This window comes from Globicephala melas, chromosome 1 (assembly GCF_963455315.2).
Source record: "Globicephala melas chromosome 1, mGloMel1.2, whole genome shotgun sequence".
NCBI lineage: Eukaryota > Metazoa > Chordata > Mammalia > Artiodactyla > Delphinidae > Globicephala > Globicephala melas.
This window is the reverse complement of record NC_083314.1, coordinates 78,886,658-78,909,084: the sequence shown is the minus strand read 5'-3', so window position 1 is coordinate 78,909,084 and position 22,427 is coordinate 78,886,658. Positions and strand designations below refer to the sequence as shown.

At 47.0% G+C, this 22,427-nt stretch overlaps 1 protein-coding gene across 2 annotated transcripts; it reads left to right on the top strand.

The window, feature by feature from the left end:
- Positions 1 to 3,191: 3,191 nt before the first annotated feature.
- RIIAD1 (regulatory subunit of type II PKA R-subunit domain containing 1) lies at positions 3,192 to 21,261 on the top strand. 2 transcript variants are annotated; one of them, XM_030846348.2, is made up of 5 exons: positions 3,192 to 3,298; positions 3,793 to 3,869; positions 9,259 to 9,305; positions 11,150 to 11,330; positions 20,368 to 21,261. In XM_030846348.2, exons 1-5 carry the CDS (start codon positions 3,215 to 3,217, stop codon positions 20,396 to 20,398), a joined length of 420 nt encoding a protein of 139 aa, XP_030702208.2. In that variant the 5' UTR covers positions 3,192 to 3,214; the 3' UTR covers positions 20,399 to 21,261. The 2 variants fall into 2 exon arrangements, with proteins under 2 accessions (XP_030702208.2, XP_030702210.1); XM_030846350.2 differs by lacking the exon at positions 20,368 to 21,261 and adding an exon at positions 10,425 to 10,552 and having other exon boundaries at positions 11,150 to 11,289.
- The last annotated feature ends 1,166 nt before the right edge of the window (positions 21,262 to 22,427 follow it).

Here is a 22,427-nt window from a genome sequence, read left to right as displayed (position 1 = left end):
CTGAGCCCTGCGTGAGAGCTATCCTTCCTTCTACTGCTTGATTCTCCATTCACCACCATCCATCCTTCCCTAGCATCATTTCTGTGGCCTGAAGCCACATTCTGACAGGTATGTATGTTTGAGTGTGAGTGTGAGTGTGTGTGTGGTGTGTGTGTGTGTGTGTGTGTGTGTGTGTATGTGTAGACGTGATTACACTTCATGGTACGGATGTCCAGGTGCTCCCAATAGGGTCCTCTAAAATGGGTGGGTAGGGGGAGATGGGAGAGGGCCCAGTGCAGGGTGGTCAGAATATGCGATGGCAGTGCCAGGGAGTCAAGAGTGCAAATACATCTGGAAAGTAACTTTCCACCCATCTCCCCACCCCCACTGCTCCTTCCCTTGCCTCCTAATCTGATCTTGGTATTTATGGAGATGCTAAACAGATCATGCCCTCTGAGGATGGAGCCTAGGAAGACCCCATGGCCCTGTTGATCTCATTACTCTGTGTCTTGTCAGCAGATCTGCCGCCCTGCTGCTCATTCAGGCTTGGGGCTGATCATATTAATTGAAATATTAAACATTCACAAAAATGAATTATAATGAACTCCCCTCACTCCTCCTCCCAGTCAGCAATTGAGGAGACAGCTGCAGGCAGCAAAACGCCTCCAATCCTTCGTTTAGTTTGTGGTCCCCAGACGGAAGGCTTCAGTCTGAGAGGAGAGGTGGGGTTTAGGAGAGAAGATGTGGGAGCTCTCTTCAGGCCCTCCTTGCTGGGCTACTGTGGGCACCTCTCTGTTGTCCTTCAGGCTGTAGGGGAGGGAAGCCCTGTGGGGTGAAGACTGGGGGGGAAAATGACCCAGAGGCGCATACCAGGGAATTGCTCTCCAGGAGGAGGTGAGGCTTCCAACTAGGTTCCTCCAAGGTACTTTCTCTGCCCACCATCCCCAAGCTCACCCTCTTTCTTATTCTCTGCACTCAATGTTAAGATGCCCTACATTAAAAGATTATTGACTTTATAAAGAGAGAGCTCACTCCTGGTTTTAGATTCTTAGGAAACGAGACATGCTAAATAATTGGGGTACTTTTCAGAAAGGTCAAAATGTAGTGAAGATATGCGTGGGCAGAATGGCTAGTCATCAAATACTTGCTGGCCTCACTAATTGAAAACAGAGTGAAGACTTCTGTAGCAGAATCTGTGAGAGTGTACAAAGAATTGATTATATAATCTTCCTTCCCTCGAGTGGCTTCTACCTCAAGTGGAGAGGTAAGAAAGGCCAACACAATTTACAATAGTGAGAACTGAGGTGCTGTTAAAAAAAGAAAAGTAGCCTCTCTCATTTACACATATGTGTATTTGGGGTTTGGGCCATGGGATGTGGTCAGTCAAGAAAGGCTTGACTGATTCTCAAAGCACAAGAAGATCATAGTTTAGCAGAAGGAAGACATTAATTATTTTATGCATGGGGGTGGGGGATGGAGGGAATTGTGCATGTATATGCCTGTGTGTGTGTGTGTGTGTGTAGATTTGACAGTCCAGACCAGCACCATTTACTGTAATGCAAGCTGTATATATAATTTAAAAATTTCTAGTAGCCACATTAAAAAAGTGAAAGGAAAAAGTGAAATGACTTTTAATAATATATTTTATTTAACCAGTATATTCAATGTATTATTCAACGAGTTTACATGATATATCCAAAATATTCAACATGTAATCAATGTAAGGATTATTAGAGATATTTACATTTTAAAATACCAAGTCTTCAAAATCCAGTGAGTGATTTATACTTACAGCTCATCTGACACTTTCAGCAAATTTCAAGCGCTTAATAGCCACAGGTGGCTCGTGGTGACCACATTGGATGGTGCAACTTAGAGGTTCCAACACTAGCTTCTCTGGGGGGTGGAGGGGTGGGAAGAGACAGGTCTTAGCCAACAGGAACTATCACGTCTGATTAACCTCTGCTCCTGCCTAAAAAAATCACTTCTGACAGATGGCAGCTTATCTACCTCTCACTATAACTCTCGCTCCTAAAAAACAATCAAAATGATTACTACCCAGATGGGGTTTCTGAGAAGAGGTTTGTAGTCCACTATTTAATTTACCTCTTGAGGTGTTTTTCCTGGCTTGGGAACTGCCAACATTTTCACTTCTTTTCCTCAGTCTTTTTTTTTTTGGCCATGTTGTGCGGCTTGTGGGATCTTACTTCCCTGACCAGGGATTGAACCCAGCCCCAGCAGTGAAAGCACGGAGTGCTAATCACTGGACCGCCGGCGAATTCCCTCCTCAGTCTTTTCTGAGAGGCAGATGGCAGAGAGACCCCCTCCCAGGCCATGGCCTAATGCTGGGCTTGTTAAGCTCTTTCCTTGCTCCTTGGGCAGTTTTCTCAAATCTGAAAAGACTGCCTCCTTTTGGGCTCTTCTCTGCCTCTCACAAGGTCTCTGCTGCTCATGATCTCCGAGGGGGTGTAGAAATTCAGCACTTGCGTGTATTGTCAGACAGCCTCCTGCCCTTTCTAGGTGCTATTTTCAGCTCTCTGGCTTTCTGTCTCACGTTCTCTTCTTAATTAGATAGCAGAAGAACACATCTTGAAGACCAACTGCCTTTCCCCTCCCCTACTCCATTGGGAGTGGGAAACATGATTTAGAATTTATAAGGAGCAGTTAATCTACACAAGAAAGTCAGTTCAAGAGGGGAAACTTCTGGCAGCATGTCCCCAGGTCCTTTCCAGCATTTTTAGTCTGAGAACATTCCTTCCTTTGTAGAACTCGGTTCATTCCATCCTATGGGGTGCTTTCATGTTGTGTTAAGAATCCAAGACTTCAGGGTCAAGTGTCTGCACTTGAAGGTTTGGCTCCCGGGCCGGTGGAAAGGGAAGAAGCCTAGATTTTCCTTCCCTACTACTAGGCTTTAAATGAGAGAGTCAGGAACCAGATTCTGGGAGACTCTGCCTTAGGAATCCCTTTTCCAGTTATGCTCTAGAGCTAAAGAAAAAACTATTTGAGGTTGGGTGGGGTCAAGAAGGGCTCATTTTCATATGCAGTCAAGATGGGAATTCAGTCCCCAAATCTGGGGAAGGGGATCCTTTTGACACCTTCCAGAGCTTACTCCTCGGCTTCAGAGTGGCCCCCTTATTGCTTCTTTTAGCCCCGCCCCCTTCTGGAGAGGGCGGGGCCAGGCCAGGGGCGGGTCCTCACCAGCCGCGCCTCCCGTCGCCTTGACGACCGCGACAAGATGGCGACCCTGCCGGGCGGGATTCAAGGGCTGTACCCCGAGGCGCTGAGCCCCGAGCAGCTGGAGAAGCTGCGCGGCTTCAAGGTGGGTGCGGCCCCCGACCTCCGCTTCCATTAGACTGCAGCTCCCCGTGGGTAAGGGCCCCGGAGAAAAGGGACGTGGAGCCTGTTCCCAGATAAAGGGACGGAAGGCTGGGTGGGTGGGGACACACCCGGCGGACCCTAAGCTTCTGGAGCCCTGAACAGAGCCCGACAGGCGCCTGAAAGTCCAGAAAAAAACTTAAACAGGGATGGGCCAGAGAAATGGACCGAAATGACTGCCGGATACTTTAACTTAGATACAAACAAGAACTTCCCAGCGGTAGAGACCCGACCTTAGTTAAGGCCCCTAAGCCTGAGCCGGAGGCAGCATTGAAGATGTTGCTCTGTAAGAAGACAGATGGCTTCAATGTTCAAACGTCCTGGGAAGAGACCCGGGTTAAGTGCGCACGTTGTTTCCCCAAGCCCCCCACACCTCCAGGGCTTGAACCCCGAAATCTTTCTCCTCATGAAGCATGACCTTTTTCTCTTGCCCTCCAGATTCAGACTCGGATTACTAATGAAAAGTACCTAAGGACCCACAAAGAAGTGGAGTTGCTCATAAGTGGTTTCTTCAGGTAGGTGGTTTCCAGACTGGCCTTGAGCAAATAGTGGAAATCTCGTTGGGGATAGGTGAGTGTGAGTGACCTCTTCATTCTTTAAACACTACTTGTTGCTTCCTTTAGGGTCTGAAGTTTAGAAAATATCCTGAGATTGAATATTTTCTAGCGCCGGGCTCTGTGGCACCCAGGGTTTTCTTGTTATCTCTAGAGGTTTCCTTCAGTTATCTCAAAATTCTCAAAAATATTAATATGCATTCACTTTAGCTCTAAGGATAAATACATACCTTCCAACACTTGGAAGAGGGAATTTGGCATTGAGAAACTCAGCAGGCAGCCATTGGGTGTAGAACCCTATTCTCTATCAGAGGCCTGTAACAAGGTCACTAGAACTTAAAAAAATTCAGATGCCTGGCCTTTCTCTACCTGAGAACACTGGTGTGGAAAGACTCCCAAGGGTTGGAAGCCACTCCCTTGTAAGTCATGGGGAAAAGAAAACCATTTGCCACCATGTCTTGGAGCACCTTTTTCCTTCCCCCACACTGCCTTTCAGCATGGCATTTGCTTGAATGAAAATGTTCCTAATAGGATGAAAAGCAAAGAACTGAGGGAAAAAAAAAATCATGGAGCATCAATGGATGAAAACAATAGAGCTATGTCGAATACTGTTTGGCTACAAACAGATAGGCACGATTTAAATAATAATGGCTTCCATTTCCAGGCACTGCTGTTGGTTTCCTACATTAGCAGTTATCACATTGTATAATTGCATTTTCTTTCTCTCCCTGGACCAAAGCTCTAAGCTGGTGGAGCCATGTTTGTGTCCCCAGGGCCCACAGTGTATGACATTTTGGTACATTTTTGCTGATCCTCCTAGCAAGTCTACAAAGATAGTTTATTATCACTTCCATTTTACATGTGAAATACCTTCCCCAGATTGCTGAACCAGGATCCAAACCCCTGGTTTTTCCACTGTGTTGCACTGTAAGCACACAGGAGCTGGGGAGCCAGAGGTAGGGCTCTCCTTTGTCTTTTTAAAAGTAGGCCTGGAGGGGTGTCTTTTTTCCATGCTTCATTGTTCTTCAAAGTGGCAGCCGATTCTCAGAGGGCAGATAGGGGAAGGGGAAAGGGAAAATGGAAACCTGTCTGTGAGGTTTGGTTTTTTGGGGCCAGGCTTAAAGCTTGGGCAAAAGATAGTTTAGGGGTTCTCTGTCAGTGTCAGCCCTGGAGATCAGGCCATCACTTTCTGTACCTTTTCTTCTAAAGGGAGATAAAGGATGACATCTTTCCTATCCTGGGGAGCTTGCAATCCAAGTTAAGAATGATTCCAGCAGCGAGATTGGGGATAGATGTTAAAACCTGAATTAACTCACCATTTGCAATGTTCACAAACAAAAGGATTAGAACCCTTGGGGGTGGTGAATAAAGAGGGTGTTGTTTTAGTCACATGGCAGGGGTGGCCCTGCTTCTCTGCCCAGGAACAGTTTCCAGGAGGAGCTGGGTGTCTGCAAGGACAGCTCTAGGCATCTTCCCTTTCCTTCCTTATCATCCCCCTCCCTGGGCCAGGTAGGCCACCAGGCTTCTCCTTTTGCTGTCCTGGAAGCTCCTCTCCTGAAATCCTCCTGGCCCCTTTTAGGCCTTTCTCTTTCTGAGGGGGAGGGGAGAGGGGAGAGGAAGTGTTTGAACTTTGAGGGTTTGCTTTTGGTTTTCTTTTTGGTGTGATTGTTATTTCCTTTGGATAATACCAGAGTGAACCAGAATCAGCCCCTCGTCTGCATTGGATGCTTCAGATGGTCCTTCCTGTGAGAAAAGAGGAAGGGAGAAGAGGGGACAGAATCCTGGGCAGCATGCCTGTCCTCACCTGTCTGCAGGTCTCTGCTGTACACTCACTGCAAGCCATGAGAAGCCCCACTCTGTTTTTGTTGGGAGGCAAGCTCACCACTTGGGTTTTGCAGATCCTAATGATTTATGGCCATTCAGCTACAACTCTCCAGCCTATACTCATATATACAGTATATGGAACTCTTAATGCCTTGAATTTTAGAACTGAAAAATGTTAGAAATAGGGATCTAACTTATTTTAGGCATCCAGAGATCTCAGGTTTTAGGCTGGAGATATGATAACAAAGTGTGAAATTGTAGACAGGCTTTATTAGGTGTTTTTGTAAACAGCCAGGCAGATGAATCTTCCCAAACCATAGCACAGATCATATCATTCCTTGGCTGGAAAAATCTTAAGTGGATCCACAATATTGCCTTTTTTTTTTTTTTAAACATTCTATTGAAATATAAAGTACAGACAAGTGGCATATCCTAAACTGGATGAACTTTCACAAGCTGAGAACACACATGATACTAGCGTCCAGATCAAGAACTAGAACCTGACTAGCACCTCAGACCCTTTGTGGCCCCTTTCAGTCACTTCCTCCAAAAAGTTAGCCAGTATCCTGACTTCTAATCACACAGATTCATTTTGCCTTTTTGTGTACTTTATACAAATGGAATTCCACAATATGTGCTCTTTTGTGCCTGGCTTCTTTTGCTCAGCAGTATCTTTTTTTTTTTTGAGGTATGCGAGCCTCTCACTGTTGTGGCCTCTCCCGTTGCGGAGCACAGGCTCCGGACGTGCAGGCTCAGCGGCCATGGCTCACGGGCCCAACCGCTCCACGGCATGTGGGATCTTCCCGGACCGGGGCCCGAACCTGCGTCCCCTGCATCGGCAGGCGGACTCTCAACCACTGCGCCACCAGGGAAGCCCCAGCAGTATCTTAGATCCTCCATTTTCATTGCTGTGTAGTATTCCACTGTGTGACTCTACCACGCTTTGTTTATCCATTCCCATTGTCTCTTTTTTCTTCTTTTTTTAAAAAAATTTTATTTTTATTTATTTTTGGCTGCGTTGGGTGTTTGTTGCTGCAGGTGGGCTTTCTCCAGTTGTGGCGAGCGGGGGCTACTCTTCATCGCGGTGGCGCATGGGCTTAGTTGCTCCGCGGCATGTGGGACCTTCCCGGACCAGGGCTCGAACCCGTGTCCCCTGCACTGGCAGGCAGACTCTCGACCGCTGTGCTACCAGGGAAGCCCGTCTCTCTCTTTTTTTAAAATATAAATATGTTTATTTATTTTTGGCTGCGTTGGGTCTTCATTGTGGTGCGTGGGCTTCTCATTGCGGTGGCTTGTCTTGTTGTGGCGCACGGGCTCTAGGCCCATGGGCTTCAGTAGTTGTGGCACTCGGGTCACTAATTGTGGCTCGCAGGCTCTAGAGCGCAGGCACATGGGCTTAGTTGCTCCGTGGCATGTGAGATCTTCCCGGACCAGGGCTCGAACCCATGTCCCCTGCATTGGCAGGCGGATTCTTTTTTTTTTTTTTTTTTGCGGTACGCGGGCCTCTCACTGTTGTGGCCTCTCCCGCTGCGGAGCACAGGCTCTGGACGCGCAGGCTCAGCAGCCATGGCTCACGGGCCCAGCCGCTCCGCGGCATGTGGGATCTTCCTGGACCGGGGCACGAACCCGTGTCCCCTGCATCGGCAGGCGGACTCTCAACCACTGCGCCACCAGGGAAGCCCGGCAGGCGGATTCTTAACCACCGCACCACCAGGGAAGTCCCCCCATTGTCTCTCTCTTTTTTTAAAAATTTATTTATTTATTTATTTTTGGCTGCGATGGGTTTTCCTTGCTGCGCGTGGGCTTTCTCTAGTTGCGGTGCATGGGCTTCTCATTGCGGTGGCTTCTCTTGTTGCGGAACACGGGCTCTAGGCGCGCAGGCTTCAGTAGTTGTGGCACACCGGCTCAGTAGCTGTGGCTCGCGGGCTCTAGAGTGCAGGCTCAGTAGTTGTGGCGCACGGGCTTAGTTGCTCCACGGCATGTAGGATCTTCCCGGACCAGGGCTCAAACCCGTGTCCCCTGCATGGGCTGGCGGATTCTTATCCACTGTGCCACCAGGGAAGTCCCCCCACCATTGTCTCTTGAACTGAGTATGAATGTCTCTCCCTGGTCTTCAAGGCCCTCCATACTAGGGCCTCCTTCGCTTCCCACTACTCCCTGCACGTGCCCCCACTCCAGCCAGACTGGACCTCTCTGATCATTCCACCGCCCTCTGCAGGGGCACTGACACTCCCTGAGTGCTCTTCTAGACCCTGGGGAAACAAAGGTGGATACGACCCAGTTCCTACCCTCTGGAGTTCACTGTCAATAGGACATGGGCAGTTCCCTTTTATTTTTGGGCCTTTATTCCTGCTGCTCCTTGGTCTGGAAGGCTCTTGTCCCTCAGCCCTCGTCCCATGTGTACCTCAAGGGCGCTCTCAGACGCCAGCTGCTCTGTGAGGATTTGGGGGTCTTGCCGTAAGGAATCACTCTTTCTCCTATGATCTCCCAGCACACTATTTCGTACCTTCCCGTAGCACTACCTGGAGGTTACTTGGCCTTTTGGACATTTGGGAACTTACCCATTTCCTTTCACTTGACAGTAATTCCTTTGAGGTGGGGCTATATTTTATCTTTTTAAAATCAATCCCCCATATCTTATATAGTGACTTACACAGAATTTGTGCTCAACAGTTCTCAAATTGAATTGAAGGAGAAGAGGGGAAGCAAAATTCCTGAAGCTTGGGAGGCAGGGGCCTCCTGGGCAGGGACAGCCTTCCATGCTGGTGGGGCAGGGCAGCCACGGCCACAAGGCCATGTTGTAGAGCACTGGCCTTGGAACCACAAGACCTGGGCTTCCTCTCCTTTATTTACTTGCTTTATGAATTTGGGCAAATGGTCAACCTTTTGAAAGCTTGCTTTCTTCATATGTAAAATGGGGCACAGTCATTGCTGTTTCACAGAGTGTAGAGTGAGATAACGTTTATGAACGAGCTTTATGAGCTATAAAAGTCGGTGGGCTATAAGGCAGTTTCAGCTTCCCAGTGGCACCGGCGCCCTGGGTTTTGTCCCAGTGTCCACTGTATGCAGGGCCAACAACCATCTCAAGTCCGTCCTCTCAGCGTGGTTTACTGTGCCCTCCCCCCCACCCGTGGCGATTCCTGGTTACACTTCCTTGGAAGGTTGTGGGTTGCACATCTGTCCCACCACACCTGAGTCCCTCGAGGAGGAGGCAGCGAGCTCTTCAAATTGCTGCCTGGCCTGGGCCTGGTCTCTGGTTCTGTGAAATGTTTGTGGAGTGAATGACGAGCTTCACTTGGCTGCAGCACTTGCTGTCTTGTGAGGTGAGCATTCCCTAGGCTTCTTGCCATTTAGAATGTCTTGCTCCTGGCCTCAGATCCTGACTAGAAGGAAAATCACGAAGGAAAGGGTCCTTGGCAGGAGTCCTCTGGCTTTCCGCCTGCCAGGACGGGTGTGTCTCGGGTCATCTGCCCCGACAGTGCAGGACCTGCTTTACCTCCTCCCCTTATCCCTTGATGTTTTCCAGAGAAATGCTTTTGAAAAGACCAGACAACATTCAAGAATTTGCTGCAGGTGAGTAAGGCAGCGTCCATTTTGGGCGTTTGATAAACGAGCACCAGGAGTGTTACTGTGAATTTAGACTGGGACAAGCCCAGGATTCTCCCTGCAGAGTCTGGGGTGCTTCTTTATCCAGTGTCTCCCAAGGGAGCTTTTTTCAAAAGGCTCTTTCCTCAATGTCATTTCCTCAAAATGAGGACAGATAAGAAACGAGGCAGAACTTCCTCGTGGTAAAGATTGTTAAGAATTTTGAGATTCCCTAAGGAACAGACTGGCAGCTCTTTCCCTGGGAATCTTAAAGCAGGGTTCTCAACCCTGGCTGCACATTAAAATAATCTGGGGAATTTTAAAAAAATACTGATGTCCGGGCCCACCCCCAGAGGTTTTTATTTAATTAGTCTGGGGTGGGGCTGGGCATCCACAGTTTTAAAGGCTCCCCAGGTGATTCTAATGGGCTCCGCTGCCCTGAGATGGCTTGAGGTCAATGGTATTTAAAGGGAAGGGGCTGGGCTCGATGATTTCTTGGGTCCTTTTAGCCCTGGGATTACAGCCTCAAACCGTTTCTGACTGAATCTAAGTATGTCTTTGCTGTCACAGCAGATGCTGCCTCTGATTCACGTTATGCTGGGTATATAAAAATCCTCTTCTGTCGTCATCCTGCAAGAGCCTGGCTCTCCTCTGAGAGGATATTCTCAGAGAGGGCGTGATGTCTCAGAGACAGGAGCCAGCAGGCCGAGCTGAGACAAGAATAACACTTGGTATTTATTTGGGCCCCAAGATGGGCCTGGAGCAGAAAGCCAGAAACTCCCTCAGCCCTCTCATGGCTCCCTGTGCGTCAGCAAGCTGACAGGCCAGCGGCAGGGCGGTGCGGAGGGGACAGGGGCCGCCCTGTCAGCCCTTGCTGGGAACGCTGGAGCTGGAGGCTCAGAACTTCTGGGGGGGGGGGCGCGGGGGTGGGGAAGACAGTGACCTTGGGATTTGTTGTGGCATCTCATATTACATTGTAAAGCAGGACCACCAGTAACAGTCCTGCTAAGACAGAGCCTTCCTGGCTTTTTAGCAGAGTGAGCTGTCTCTTGCCTAGTCTTTTTCCCTTGGGTTTAGATGATTTCTTCTTTTTAATTCTTATCCCAGACTATTTCACGGATCCAAGACTTCCCAACAAGATTCACATGCAGCTAATTAAGGAGAAGAAAGCGGCTTAATTAGCAAAATCATGATGCTCAGCTGTTGAGAGAGAACAGAAAGCATCCAGCCTCGGGGTGGGTGTTAACCTCACTTACAGTCAGAGGCTTCTTTACTCCTGTGAAAATAAGCACTGGTTCCTCGGCCCAGGGTGTGAAAGAAACCAAACAGAGACGCTGCAGAGAAGTTCCGTGCAAGTGTTTCATTTTCCTGACACTACTTTAGGGAATGTGAAGAGAGGCCCAGGGTTTGTCTGGCATGTCCGTGGCAGGGAGAGACATCCGTCTTCTTAATCTAGTGACATGGATCAAGTTGAGTAGTTCTGGAGGAAAGAGAGAACCAGGGAAATGGGGTGGGATCCGTTAGTATCAAGAGCCTGCTCTCAGGCTGCAGAATTCCTGTGTGCTTCTGCAGGTGGCCTTTTCCTTGTGTCTTTGGCGGCGGGAGTAGAAGGGCTTTCCCACTGCTTCTGGAAAGGGTGGGGGCAGTTTCCCTCGTTGCATTTGGATTGGGCGCTTTCCTGCCCCCTTCATCGTCAAACCAGGCTACGCCGTGAGGGCCATCACACATTTTTCAGGCAGGATTTCTGAAATGATTTTGAAGGTTGGGAGTTTTAAATGTGAGGTGGGAAAAAGCCACACTCCTGATTTAGCAGCACCATTTCTGTTTTGCAGGGTCATCTGGAAGCGAGAGAGCCCTGTTGCCATCAGTGTGGGTTTCCGGGCTGTGTCTGCTGTTGCAAAGGCTTTTAAAGATGCTCATTAAAAACAGACCTCCCTGTTCTCTCTGCTTTATTTCACTTAGAAGGAAGAAGACATCCTTCACGGGAGGCTGCTCTGCCCCCACTCTGACCGGGTAGGTAGTAGGCCTGTTTCTCTGTTCGTGGCAGAGGCCTCTGAGTTAGGTCAGTGGGTGTTTCCACATGTGCCTCAACCCCGTGTACTCCCTGCCCCTTCAGGCCACTCACTCCCAGAGCCAAGACCAGACAAAAGAGCAGGGATGGGGAATCCTGAGAGGAACACAGCTGGTCGTGGTTGTACTCAAGCAGAGTCCACGCTTCCAAGGTGGCTTTTGTTTTTTATCTTACCTCCGGGGTTACTGTACAAAGTGTACAGGTGATGATTAACTTTTATTTCCATAGAAGCAATAGTCAGAGGAATTGGGTTGGGTGGACGGAAGAGCGAATGAGATTAGACACAGAAAACCCATTCAGGGCCATGAATATTGTGAAATAAGAGCCCCATGGGTGACTCAGAGGTGGTGGACTTTGTTCTTGAGGATTTTTAGGAACAAGCTGCCCATCCATTTGATTTTTAGCTTAGAGGCAGGAGAGTGGGCCGGTTGGCCTGGTAAGTCCTTTCCAGGCCTAGGAGGCGTGGAAGTCTTGCATGTGTGTGTGTCCTACCTCTCTGGCCTCCAAAACTCACTGGTTCCACTGTAGGAAGGACCTCTCACCTGTGTGTCACTTGTCAACTTCACTATGGCAACAGAAGCAACAAATAATACAGACGGAAGTGGGGGCTGTATTATTTTTATTTCCCTTGTCTCTGCTGTCTTGTTCCCAGCTACCATCATCTGCAGTAGTAGAAAGGGCAACAAAATGGGGCATTTAGAGAACTATTAAAGCTACACATAATAAGCTATGGGGTAGGAACCTGAGGAGTTATTTTAAGTGCTTTCAGAATCACACTTCAGCAGCCATGGCTCTGACAATGAGGTATCCCTGTTTAGAAAATACAAACGAAGCCTTCAGCCAAACACACATCTACTAAGGATCTCTGATGTGAAGTGTTATGTTAGACACTCTTGGAACCTTTTGTAGGGGAAGAGACCTGCAACAGTGTGGGGAGAGAGCAGAGTGTTTTTCAAGATGCTTGAGTGCGTGATTTAATACATGAGAGTACAGCGGCTCATGCTTGGGGAGTTTCCTGGTAGAGATAAGAAATGCATTTTTAGGTCATAGTGCACCTTCTCTGTGTGAGACGGTGTGCTCGGTCCTGGGGGTAAGGCAGAGCGATCGTCCCTCCCGTGCAGCGGTTCATGGTCTGGGAGATGGGCTGCTTTTCTCCCCAAACCTTAACTGTCTGAATATCTCACTTTTTAGACTGAAAGCTCCACCAGGGCAGGGACCAAACCTAAAAATCGAACTTGGTCACTGTTGAGTTCCGGAGCCCTAGCACAGTGTCTGAATATAGCAAGTGCTTGGTATGCATTTGTGGAGAGAACGAATGCTTGTATAGTTGAATGAGCAGTCCCATTATGTCGACTGCTATCAAGACTGTTGTATACCTATGATGGAAGTAGGGACATGATATGGGAGGCGGTGGAAGAAGGAACACCTGGTCTTCTTGCGAAGTGAGGGAGTGAGGGAGGCTTCACGGAAACTGGCATGTGATGTGTAAGAAGGGATTTGCTAGGCAGACATGGCAAGAGGCATGGGGTAGTCAGGGTGTCGCGGTGCTTACATTCTGCTGAGCAGGATGCTGGTGGCCTGCTGATTTTTTTTTTTTAAATAAATTTATTTATTTATTGACTGTTGGGTCTTCATTGCTGTGCACGGGCTTTCTCTAGTTGCGGCGAGCAGGGGCTACTCTTCGTTGCGGTGCGCGGGCTTCTCATTGCGGTGGCTTCTCTTTGTTGCAGAGCACAGGCTCTAGGCGTGCGGGCTTTAGTAGCTGTGGCACGTGGGCTCAGTATAGTTGTGGTTCGTGGGCCCTAGAGCGCAGGCTCAGTAGTTGTGGCGCACAGGCTTAGTTGCTCCGCGGCATGTGGGAATCTTCCGGGACCAGGGCTCGAACCCATGTGCCCTGCATTGGCAGGCGGATTCTTTACCACTGCGCCACCAGGGAAGGCCTGGCCTGCTGATTCTTATTACTCCTTTCTTCCTTGCTTCCAGAGCTGAAGGGGGCAAGAGAAAAGGAGGGGGAGCAGCTGTTGGGTCAGTCCTGAAGCAGTGTCTGCCGTACCCTCCCTCCCTGACTCATTCTCCACGTGGTAGCTCGAATGATCTTTTAAGAAACTAAATCTGTATGTTACTTTCCTGCCTAAACCCCTTTAGTGGTCTTCTGTGCGCTTAAAGTCCGGATGGCCTTCCAGGGACTGCAAAGCTTCACGAGCCCCTCCACCTCTCGGTCGTCGGCTGCTCTTTTCCTCCCGCCTCACGGGGCTCCGGCCACACCAATCTTTTCTCTCCTCCCCGACCATGCCAAGGTAGTTCCCACTTGAGGGCCTTCGAACTCTGCCTGGATTTCTCTTCCCCAGAACCTCACAGAGCTAATGGTCCAAGTTAGGATGCTGTGTGCTGGAAGCAAGGAGAAGACTCTGCTAAGCGAGCAGGCCATGCTTTCCTCACGTGGCAGACCCGCAGGTGGCGGCTACTGGCGTTGTTTCAGGGGCCGCCTCTCTGCCGTTCCTTCCCTCCCTCATGGTCAGAGGAGACGCAGGAGGACCAGGAAGGGACTGTGCCAGTGGTACTTGTCTGTTTTCTCAGGAAAGCAAAAGCTTCCTCAGGACACCCACTTCCGCCCCCCAGCTTCCACTACCATCTCACTGGCCAGAACTGTGTACGTGGCCCCCTCTTGAAGGGAGGCTGGGAAGTTGAGGATTTAGCCATTGAACAGTGCCCTAGATAGCTTCTTGTCACTTCCTCAGAGAGTCCTTTTCTAGGGAGCAGACTGAAGTTGCTTCCCCCAGGCATTTAAACATATTTAATTAGAAAGGTATTCCCGCTAGCTGTTCTGTCACATCCCTCTGTCTGGTTTTCTTTACAACACCTATCACTGTCTGATATTGTCTTGTCTGCTTATTTTCCTGTTACTGTCTGTGGCCCCAGGAATGTGAGCCCCCGTGAGAGCAGGCCTTGTCAGTCGTGCTCGTCACTCCGAGGCCAGCACCTACAGCTGTGCCTAGCACGTGTAGCTACTCAGTGCACACTTGCTGAATGGTTGCAAGGATGGGTGGGTGGTGGTTAGAAGCCTAACTGCACGATGAAGGCTTGATCGAGGCAGTGGCATGAAAACAGGAGATGAATCTTAGTTGTTTTTAGGAGGAGGAATTGGCAGGGCTTGTGATTTGAATGGGGCGAGGTTATAAGGGGGGATATAGATTCTAGACTGACTTCCAGGTTTCTTGTGTGGACAAGGAGAGGGAAGATAGGATCATCTGCTGATGCAGAAAGGAAGTCGACACGGGCAGGGGAAATGGGGAGATGAATTTATTTTTTTAATTTTAAAAATGTTAAAAAAATTTTAACTTATTTTTTGGCCCGTACTGTGTGGCTTGTGCGATCTCAGTTCCCCAACCAGGGATTGAAGCTGAGCTATGGCAGTGAAAGTGCCAAATTCTAACCACTAGACCACCAGGGAACTCCCCGGGGGATGAATTTAGGCCAGAAGGTTTCCGCTGATTTGCAGTTGGGTCGTGCGTAGAATTAATATGATTAGCTTTAGTGGGGTTGACAGAAGTGAGACTGCAGTGGGCTTAGCAGCAATTTTGAGATGAGGTTGTGGAAGTGGATGCATGCTGCCCGTGGAGATGACCTTCTAGGAGCAAGGCTGTGAGGTGGACGGAGGAAGCGTAGTAGCTAGAAGGGGAGGCAGTGTTGAGGACGGGCTTTTGTAATGGGAGACGCTTGAGCATCCAGGGGTTTGACATTTTCCATATCTTCGGGTCTATTTTACTTTTAGGCTAAAAGACATTAGGGGCTTCTTGGAAGTGTTGTGCAGATTGGCCCTGATGTCCAGAAGTAATGGGAACTAATGGGCAGGCCTAACTTTGCCACCACGTGACCTAGAGTGACCTCTGTGTCAGGTTCCTGTCCTCACAGTTGGAGCAGAAGCTGTCACAGGCTTGCAGCAAGGATGGCCTCCGGCTGGCTCTCACTGGATGGGAAGGCAGGGCCAGAGCTGGAAAGCTCATCGCTCTCATCTCCCTGGATGGGCCTCTGCTGCCCTCTCCTGGGCAAGACACGGCTCCGCTCGGAGAATGCCCGTGCCACGCCTGAGTGGAGTGAGCAGGAGGGAGAGAGACAGGGCTGGGAGTGGGAGAATGGTCACAAATTTCCAGATTCCTATAATAGGAAGTTTCCTCAGAAGTTGCAAAATCCAGGGCCTAATCTCTGGCAGTGCTGTTTCATGAGCTCCTTAGATGTTTCCTTCTTAGAAGTGTCAGAAGAAAGAAACCTTGCAAGGTTGATTATTCATTCACTTGTTTGATCACTTATTCACTCGTTTATTCAGCAAACATTAGGGTACATTATATACTCAGGCTGCAAACTTTTGGAAGTCAGATACATTTTCCTCAAGGAACTCGTAGTCTAGTGAGTGGAGATGGATTAATAGATAATTATAATCAGTTTCAAAAGTGAAATGATAAGAGAAAAGGGCAAGCCACTGCAGGGGCACAGAGGAGGGATACCTAACTGGCGCTGTAGTGGCAGGTGGGCATGATGGGGGCTTGGCCAGAAAATGTTTCCCAGCGTGGGAGCTAAATGCTAACAGATGATTAGGAATTACAGGCACCAAGTTACTGTCTAATATCATATCTCCCCGTTATTAAATCTGAAGGGCAAGTCTTGCTTCTTCCAAGGAAACTTCTTCCCAAAGCCTTTCCTCACTGTTATCTTAGATATCACTGTTATCTAACAGTCTCGTAGGGCCTTGGTTTTCATATCTGTTAAAAAAAAAAAAAAAAAGTGGGGCACGCTACTAGATTTTATCTTTGAGCTTTGTTGTCATCGTGAATCTGAAATCCATGAATGCTAACATTTGCTTTGTAAAAACAGCTCCCTGGGAGCAGGCTGGCACATGCATATGGACATACAAACCCAGAAATTTTTCAGCATCCATGGGAAAATTCGGCTTTAATCCAAAAGAATCAAATGTGCTTTGCATACAGTAGCTTTTCACTAAATGCTTGTTGCAAAAGAACAGGCTCTTGGCAATGTTAAAGCATTCCTGTTGTCCCCTTGGGTTGCTGAGTTTCTTCATCTATAAGGGGGATAACATGTCCCTTGTGGACTTGTGCGGGGTGTCATTACACATGCAGGCACCATTCCCATGTCTGGCCTATGGTAGGCCTTCGTAGATAGCAGCTATTGTTTCAGTGAGGTAGTAATTTAACCTGGCACAGGGGACAGTCACTGAGGAGAGTCACAAGGAGAAGAGGGAGTACACTAAAATTAAATGCAAGTTGATATGTTGGAGTTTAGGGCTATTTTGTGTGAGACTGAAGACTTAGCACTTTCTCCAGAAAGCTTCTTCAAGGCCCAACACAACAGTTCACTAGTCACACTCCTGACCCGTCTCTCACAGGCCCCAAGTGGCCTGGAATCTGAGGCGGGTCCTTCAGGAGCAGGACTTCACAAAGTATCCTATTCTTCAGTCACTGGGCTGGATAAGTGACAGCACAGAACCCTCAAAGAATTGCAGCGATAAGCGCATCTCAGGAGACTGGAAGAACAAACTCCTAATGGCTGTCTGGTAGCTGTAGGATAGGTTAATTGTTCAATTAAGATGTATCTGCAAACTAAATCTGATGGAAAAAGGCTAAATGGATTACTGCGTTTTGTTTCCACACTTTATGATTAGAGAAATGAAAACCAGATGCCAAAGGGGAGGACTGAATTGTAGAATTTGTTCAAGTAGAAATTGCCTTAGAGATCAGCCAGTCCAGTCTTATTTTACAGATGAAGAAACTTATCCACAGATGACAGAGTGGCACAGGGGGCTGACACTCTCCTGATTTCCAATCTAATGTGATTCCAGTATTTCACGCTAGGAAAAAAAATACCTAGACTCCTTTAGCTTGGAGAACAAAAAATGACTGGATGACAGTTCAGGAACATGGATGTAGTTAGTACGCCTCTGGGCAATTAATCTATCATTCTAACTGTAGGTGAGGTCAAAATCCATTCGTTTATCGACAAACATTTTGAGTGCCAACTATCTCTCATTCAAGGTCATTTCCGTCTCCATGATTTTCATTTTTCAGTTTGCTGTTCTGTATATCGACTTGCACTAGATGTTATGGGACGATCTATTGAGTGTAAAGAAAAGTAGTCCGCCCCTTAGAGAGGAAGGTAAGAGGCACACTGTATGCTTGGTCACATGTATTCAATAGTTCATAGAGATGTTAGGACTAATATATAGTAAAATCTTAATACAATGTCTATTTGGTTTTGGAATACACCGTTTTTCTCCCCTCGGCTGATGACCCTTCCAGTAGTAAAGTAACTGATTGTAAGACCGCACACACCAAACCATCTAAGAGGGGAGAGAAGTTGTCTATACCTGTCCCAGGTGAGAAGTATCAAAAAATATATATATATTCTACTTCTCGTATTTAAAGGTCCTATAGTGGATGCCATGGTGTGCCATCCAGATACCCCTCCTTAGGACTGAAACACTCAACCCTGTGGCCTTCCTTCCTGCGCAAGGTGTGGGTAGTTTTGGTGGCTAACATTTCTAAGCTGAGACCCCTCTAGAAATTGCCTTCAACTGAAAAATCATCCAAGGTAGTGCCCCATCCTTAGACTGCCTGTATTCACTGGTCAGTATGGGAGTTCAAAGGCCTGATTCCCTTGCCTCTATGGGGGACAGCACTGAAGGGTCACCACAGCTCCATGGCTCCTTCTGTCCAGTCCTGTGGCCTTCACTTCTAACAGGTGTTGTTGATCCTGACAGCACACCCTAATAAAATTCCTTTACTCAAATCTCCATCTCAAAGTATATTTCCCAGGGAACCCAGCCTGGCAACAGTTGGTGCCAAGAGTACTGAGGAAGCAGATTCCAAAATGTGACTTTAAAGCCAAATCACCTGTTGGCCGGCTGGCAATGAGGACCCAGTCGCTGGTGGTGGGTAGAGCATGGATGGCCCCTGGCACACTGGATGGGTGCAACTGTCAAAACTTTCACTAGCGGTGCACTGGGATGGGATCCTGGTGGGAGGGAATGCATTAGTGGGGGAAATATATCAGGTTTGAGAAGTTAGAAAGACAGTGGAATTGGGTGGCTGCTGCTGGAGGCCCTCAGTGCACTGGAGAAAGACAGTGAAAGGCTGCGGGTGATAGTCACTAATTGAAGCCTGTGAAAGCCAGAGGCCCTCCTTGGCAGCTTGAGAGACTTTTATTTCCTGCATCTAGAGGACCCAGAAAGCTGAGAATAAAGTCTAGGATTTAATTATAAGAGTAGCAGAACTCTAGATAAGTTTTTTGTTTTTTAAATTTATTTTATTTGTTTTTATTTTTGGCCATGTTGGGTCTTCATTGCCGCGTGCAGGCTTTCTTTAGTTGCAGTGAGTGGGGGTCACTTGGTATATGATGGAAGAAGGTATCAAAGGGGTCAAAAAAGTTGGCAAGTTAGAGTGAATATGCCAGTTTTATATGCTACATCAAGTGAGAAAAGTCACCAAATGATTATGTTCTATCAGAGGGCCCAAAGGATATTTTATTTACTGAAGTGAGAAAGAATGTGCTGGTGAGATGAGCACCAGTTTCATTGAGAAGCTCAGGGATGGCCTTGCTCCATAGGCAGGACTGGACTGTCACAGAACCAGGCTCACTGATAGTAATGGGAACCATAGGACGCTGAAACGGGCAAGTGGTGGGTGCCTAGCCATTGGCATCAGAGTGGCTGAATTACTGTACTGAGCAGAAATGTTGGAGAGACTGCTAGGGTCTGACTGGCAGAGGGCTTTGGAGATCATTAATGGAATACAGCTCTCTTGGGAACAAGATAGGTGGCACTCAACAAGGATATCGCCCAATCTGTACAATTAAGAGTAACTGAGGATGGATGATCAGAAGACTGAGGGCAGCCCCCCCGATAAAAAGTTGTAATTCCTTGCTGTTTCTATACCTGAGCCAGCTTAAAAAATAAATCTTTATTGAAGTATTTATTTACATTAAAGTTCACCAATTTAAAACATACCTTGGGCTTCCCTGGTGGCGCAGTGGTTAAGAATCTGCCTGCCAAGACAGGGGACACGGGTTCGAGCCCTGGTCCGGGAAGATCCCACATGCCACGGAGCAACTAAGCCCGTGCGCCACAACTACTGAGCCTGCGCTCTAGAGCCCACGTGCCACAACTACTGAAGCCCGTGCACCTAGAGCCCGTGTTCTGCAATAAGAGAAGCCACCGCAATGAAAAGCCCGTGCACCGCAATGAAGAGTAGCCCCCACTCGCTGCAACTAGAGAAAGCCTGCGCGCAGCAACGAAGACCCAATGCAGCCAAAAATAAATAAGTAAAATAAATTTATTTTAAAAAATACCTTTAATAAGTTTTTCAAATATATACGGTTGTTTAACCATCACTACAAGATAGATAACATTTCTGCCACCCCACAACATTCCCCTGTGCCCAGTGGTGTGCTGGAGCCAACTTACACCAATTGTGGGATCCAATTGTTAGCTAGCATTCTCTCCCCTGCTCAGTGTTTAGTGATGTCATATTGGTCATGTGAAATTGACAATGAAAGAGGTATTTACACCATAGACACTGGCAAATGCCACAAACCAGGGCTCCCTCCTCACTGAAAGCTGGTGGTTAAACACTTACCAGCCCATCACTGCTCGTGCCCCTTTGCAGCCAATCCCCATCCAAAACTCTGGCTCCTAGCTACTACTGATATTTTGTCACTAGATTTTGCCTTTTTAATAATTTCACATAAACGGAATCATACAGCATGTAGTGTTTTGTATCCAACTTCTTTCATGTAGCATATGTTTAGTTTTATCAATGTTGTATGTATCATTAGTTTGTTCCTTTATCTGCTGAGTAGCGTTCCATTCTTTATCTATGCAGCAGTTGATGGTCATGTGGGTTATTCCATTTGAGGAAATAAAGCTTCTACGAACATTAAATATATTATTAGTAACTTTTTATTTCTCTTTAGTAAATACATGGGATTGGGACTGCTGAGTTAAATGGTAAGTGTATATTTAACTTTGTAAGGAATTGCCAAATTCTTTTTCTTTTTTTAATTAATTTTATTTATTTTTGGCTGCATTGGGTCTTCATTGCTTGTGCGTGGGCTTTCTCTAGTTGCGGCGAGTGGGGGCTACTCTTCATTGCAGTGTGCGGGCTTCTCACTGCGGTGGCTTCTCTTCTTGCGGAGCACGGGCTCTAGGCGCACAGGCTTCAGTAGTTGTGACTCATGGGCTCTAGAGTGCAGGCTCAGTAGTTGTGGTGCATGGGCTTAGCTGCTCCGCGGCATGTGGAATCTTCCCGGACCAGGAATCGAACCCATGTCCCCTGCATTGGCAGGCAGATTCTTAACTACTCTGCCACCAGGGAAGTCCACCAAATTTTTTTTCAAAGTGGCTACCCCATTTTGCATTCCTACCAGCAGTGTATAACCAGTTTCTCTGTATCCTCACCAGGATTTGGTGGTGTCACAATTTTTTATTTTAGCCATTCTGATAGGTATATAGTAATATTTCATTGTGTTTTTAATTTGTATTTTTCTGGATAATTATCTTGAACATCTTTTCATGTGCTTCCTTTCCCTTGATAATATCCTTTTTGGTGAAATATATGTTCATGTCTTTTGCCCGTTTTCTGATTGGACTGTTTGTGGATTTTTTTACTTTGAGTATTTATTTAGATATGTTAGACATATGGTTTGCAAATATTGTTCCCCAGTAGCTTGTCTTTTCATCCCCTTCACGTGGGCTTTCCAGGAGCACAAGTTTTTAATTTTGATGAGGTCTGAATTCTTGGTTTTTCCTTTTATAGAGCATGCTTTTGGTGTCAAATTTAAGAACTCTAATTCCACGTCTTGAAGATTTTCTCCTTTTTTTTTTTTTTTTTTTTGATTTTCTCCTTTTTGAAAGTTTTTTAATTTTACAGTTTACATTTAAGTCTGTGGCCATTTTGAATTTTTTAAAATAAATTAATTTATGGCTGCGTTGGGTCTTTGTTGCTGTGTGCCAGCTTTCTCCAGTTGCAGCGAGTGGGGGCTACTCTTCATTGTGGTGCATGGACTTATTGCAGTGGCTTCTCTTGTTGTGGAGCACGGGCTGTAGGTGCGTGGGCTTCAGTAGTTGTGGCACGTGGGCTCAGTAGTTACGGCTTGCGGGCTCAATAGCGCAGGCTCAGTAGTTGTGGTGCACGGGCTCTAGAGCGCAGGCTCAGTAGTTGTGGTGCCTGGGCTTTGTTGCTCCGTGGCATGTGGGATCTTCCCAGACGAGGGCTCAAACCCGTGTCCCTTGCATTGGCAGGCAGATTCTTAACCACTGCACCACCAGGGAAGTCCTGAATTAAATTTTGAATAAGGCATTAGACTTAGGTTGAGTTTCATTTTTTGCCTATGGCTGTCTAATTGCTTCAGCATCATTTGTTGAGAAAGCTATCTTTCCTCCATTGAATGGCTTTGGTATCTTTGTCAAAAAAAAAAAAAAAATTGGGCATATTTGTGTGGGTCTATTTCTGGGATCTCTATTCTGTTCCACTGATTGATGTGTCTATCCCTCCACCTATAATACACAGCATTAATTATTGTTGCTATATAATAAGTCTTAAAATTGGGTAGACTGATTCCTTACACTTTATTGTTCTTTTTCAAAATTATTTTAGCGATTCTAGTTCCTTTGCCTTCCAAATAAATTTGGAACAGTATTGTTTATGTCAACAAAAAATGTTGGAATTTTGATAGTAAATTTCATTAAACCTGCATATCAGTTTGGGGAAAAATTGACATCTTTACTAAGTTGAGTCTTTTGACCCATGAACACAGAATGTCTCTCCATTTATTTAGATCTTTATTTCATCAACATTGTATAGTTTTTAGAATATAAATTTGTATTTGTTTTGTTATTTATGCCTAAGCAGTTTTTTGAGCAATTGTAAATAGTATTTTTAATTTTGGTGTCCACATGGGGTGTGTGTGTATGTGTACCATGTTAATTTGTTCCTAGGAGTTTTTTGGTTAGATTCATTAAGATTTTCTACATA

Bases quoted from the DNA above. Each gene is read 5' to 3' on its own strand.
- RIIAD1 (XM_030846348.2), top strand. From the start codon at position 3,215: ATGGCGACCCTGCCGGGCGGGATTCAAGGGCTGTACCCCGAGGCGCTG. The intron at 3,299-3,792 runs GTGGGTGCGGCC...CTTGCCCTCCAG, and splicing joins AGAAGCTGCGCGGCTTCAAG to ATTCAGACTCGGATTACTAA. The intron at 11,331-20,367 runs GTAGGTAGTAGG...ATTTCTCTTTAG, and splicing joins TCTGCCCCCACTCTGACCGG to TAAATACATGGGATTGGGAC.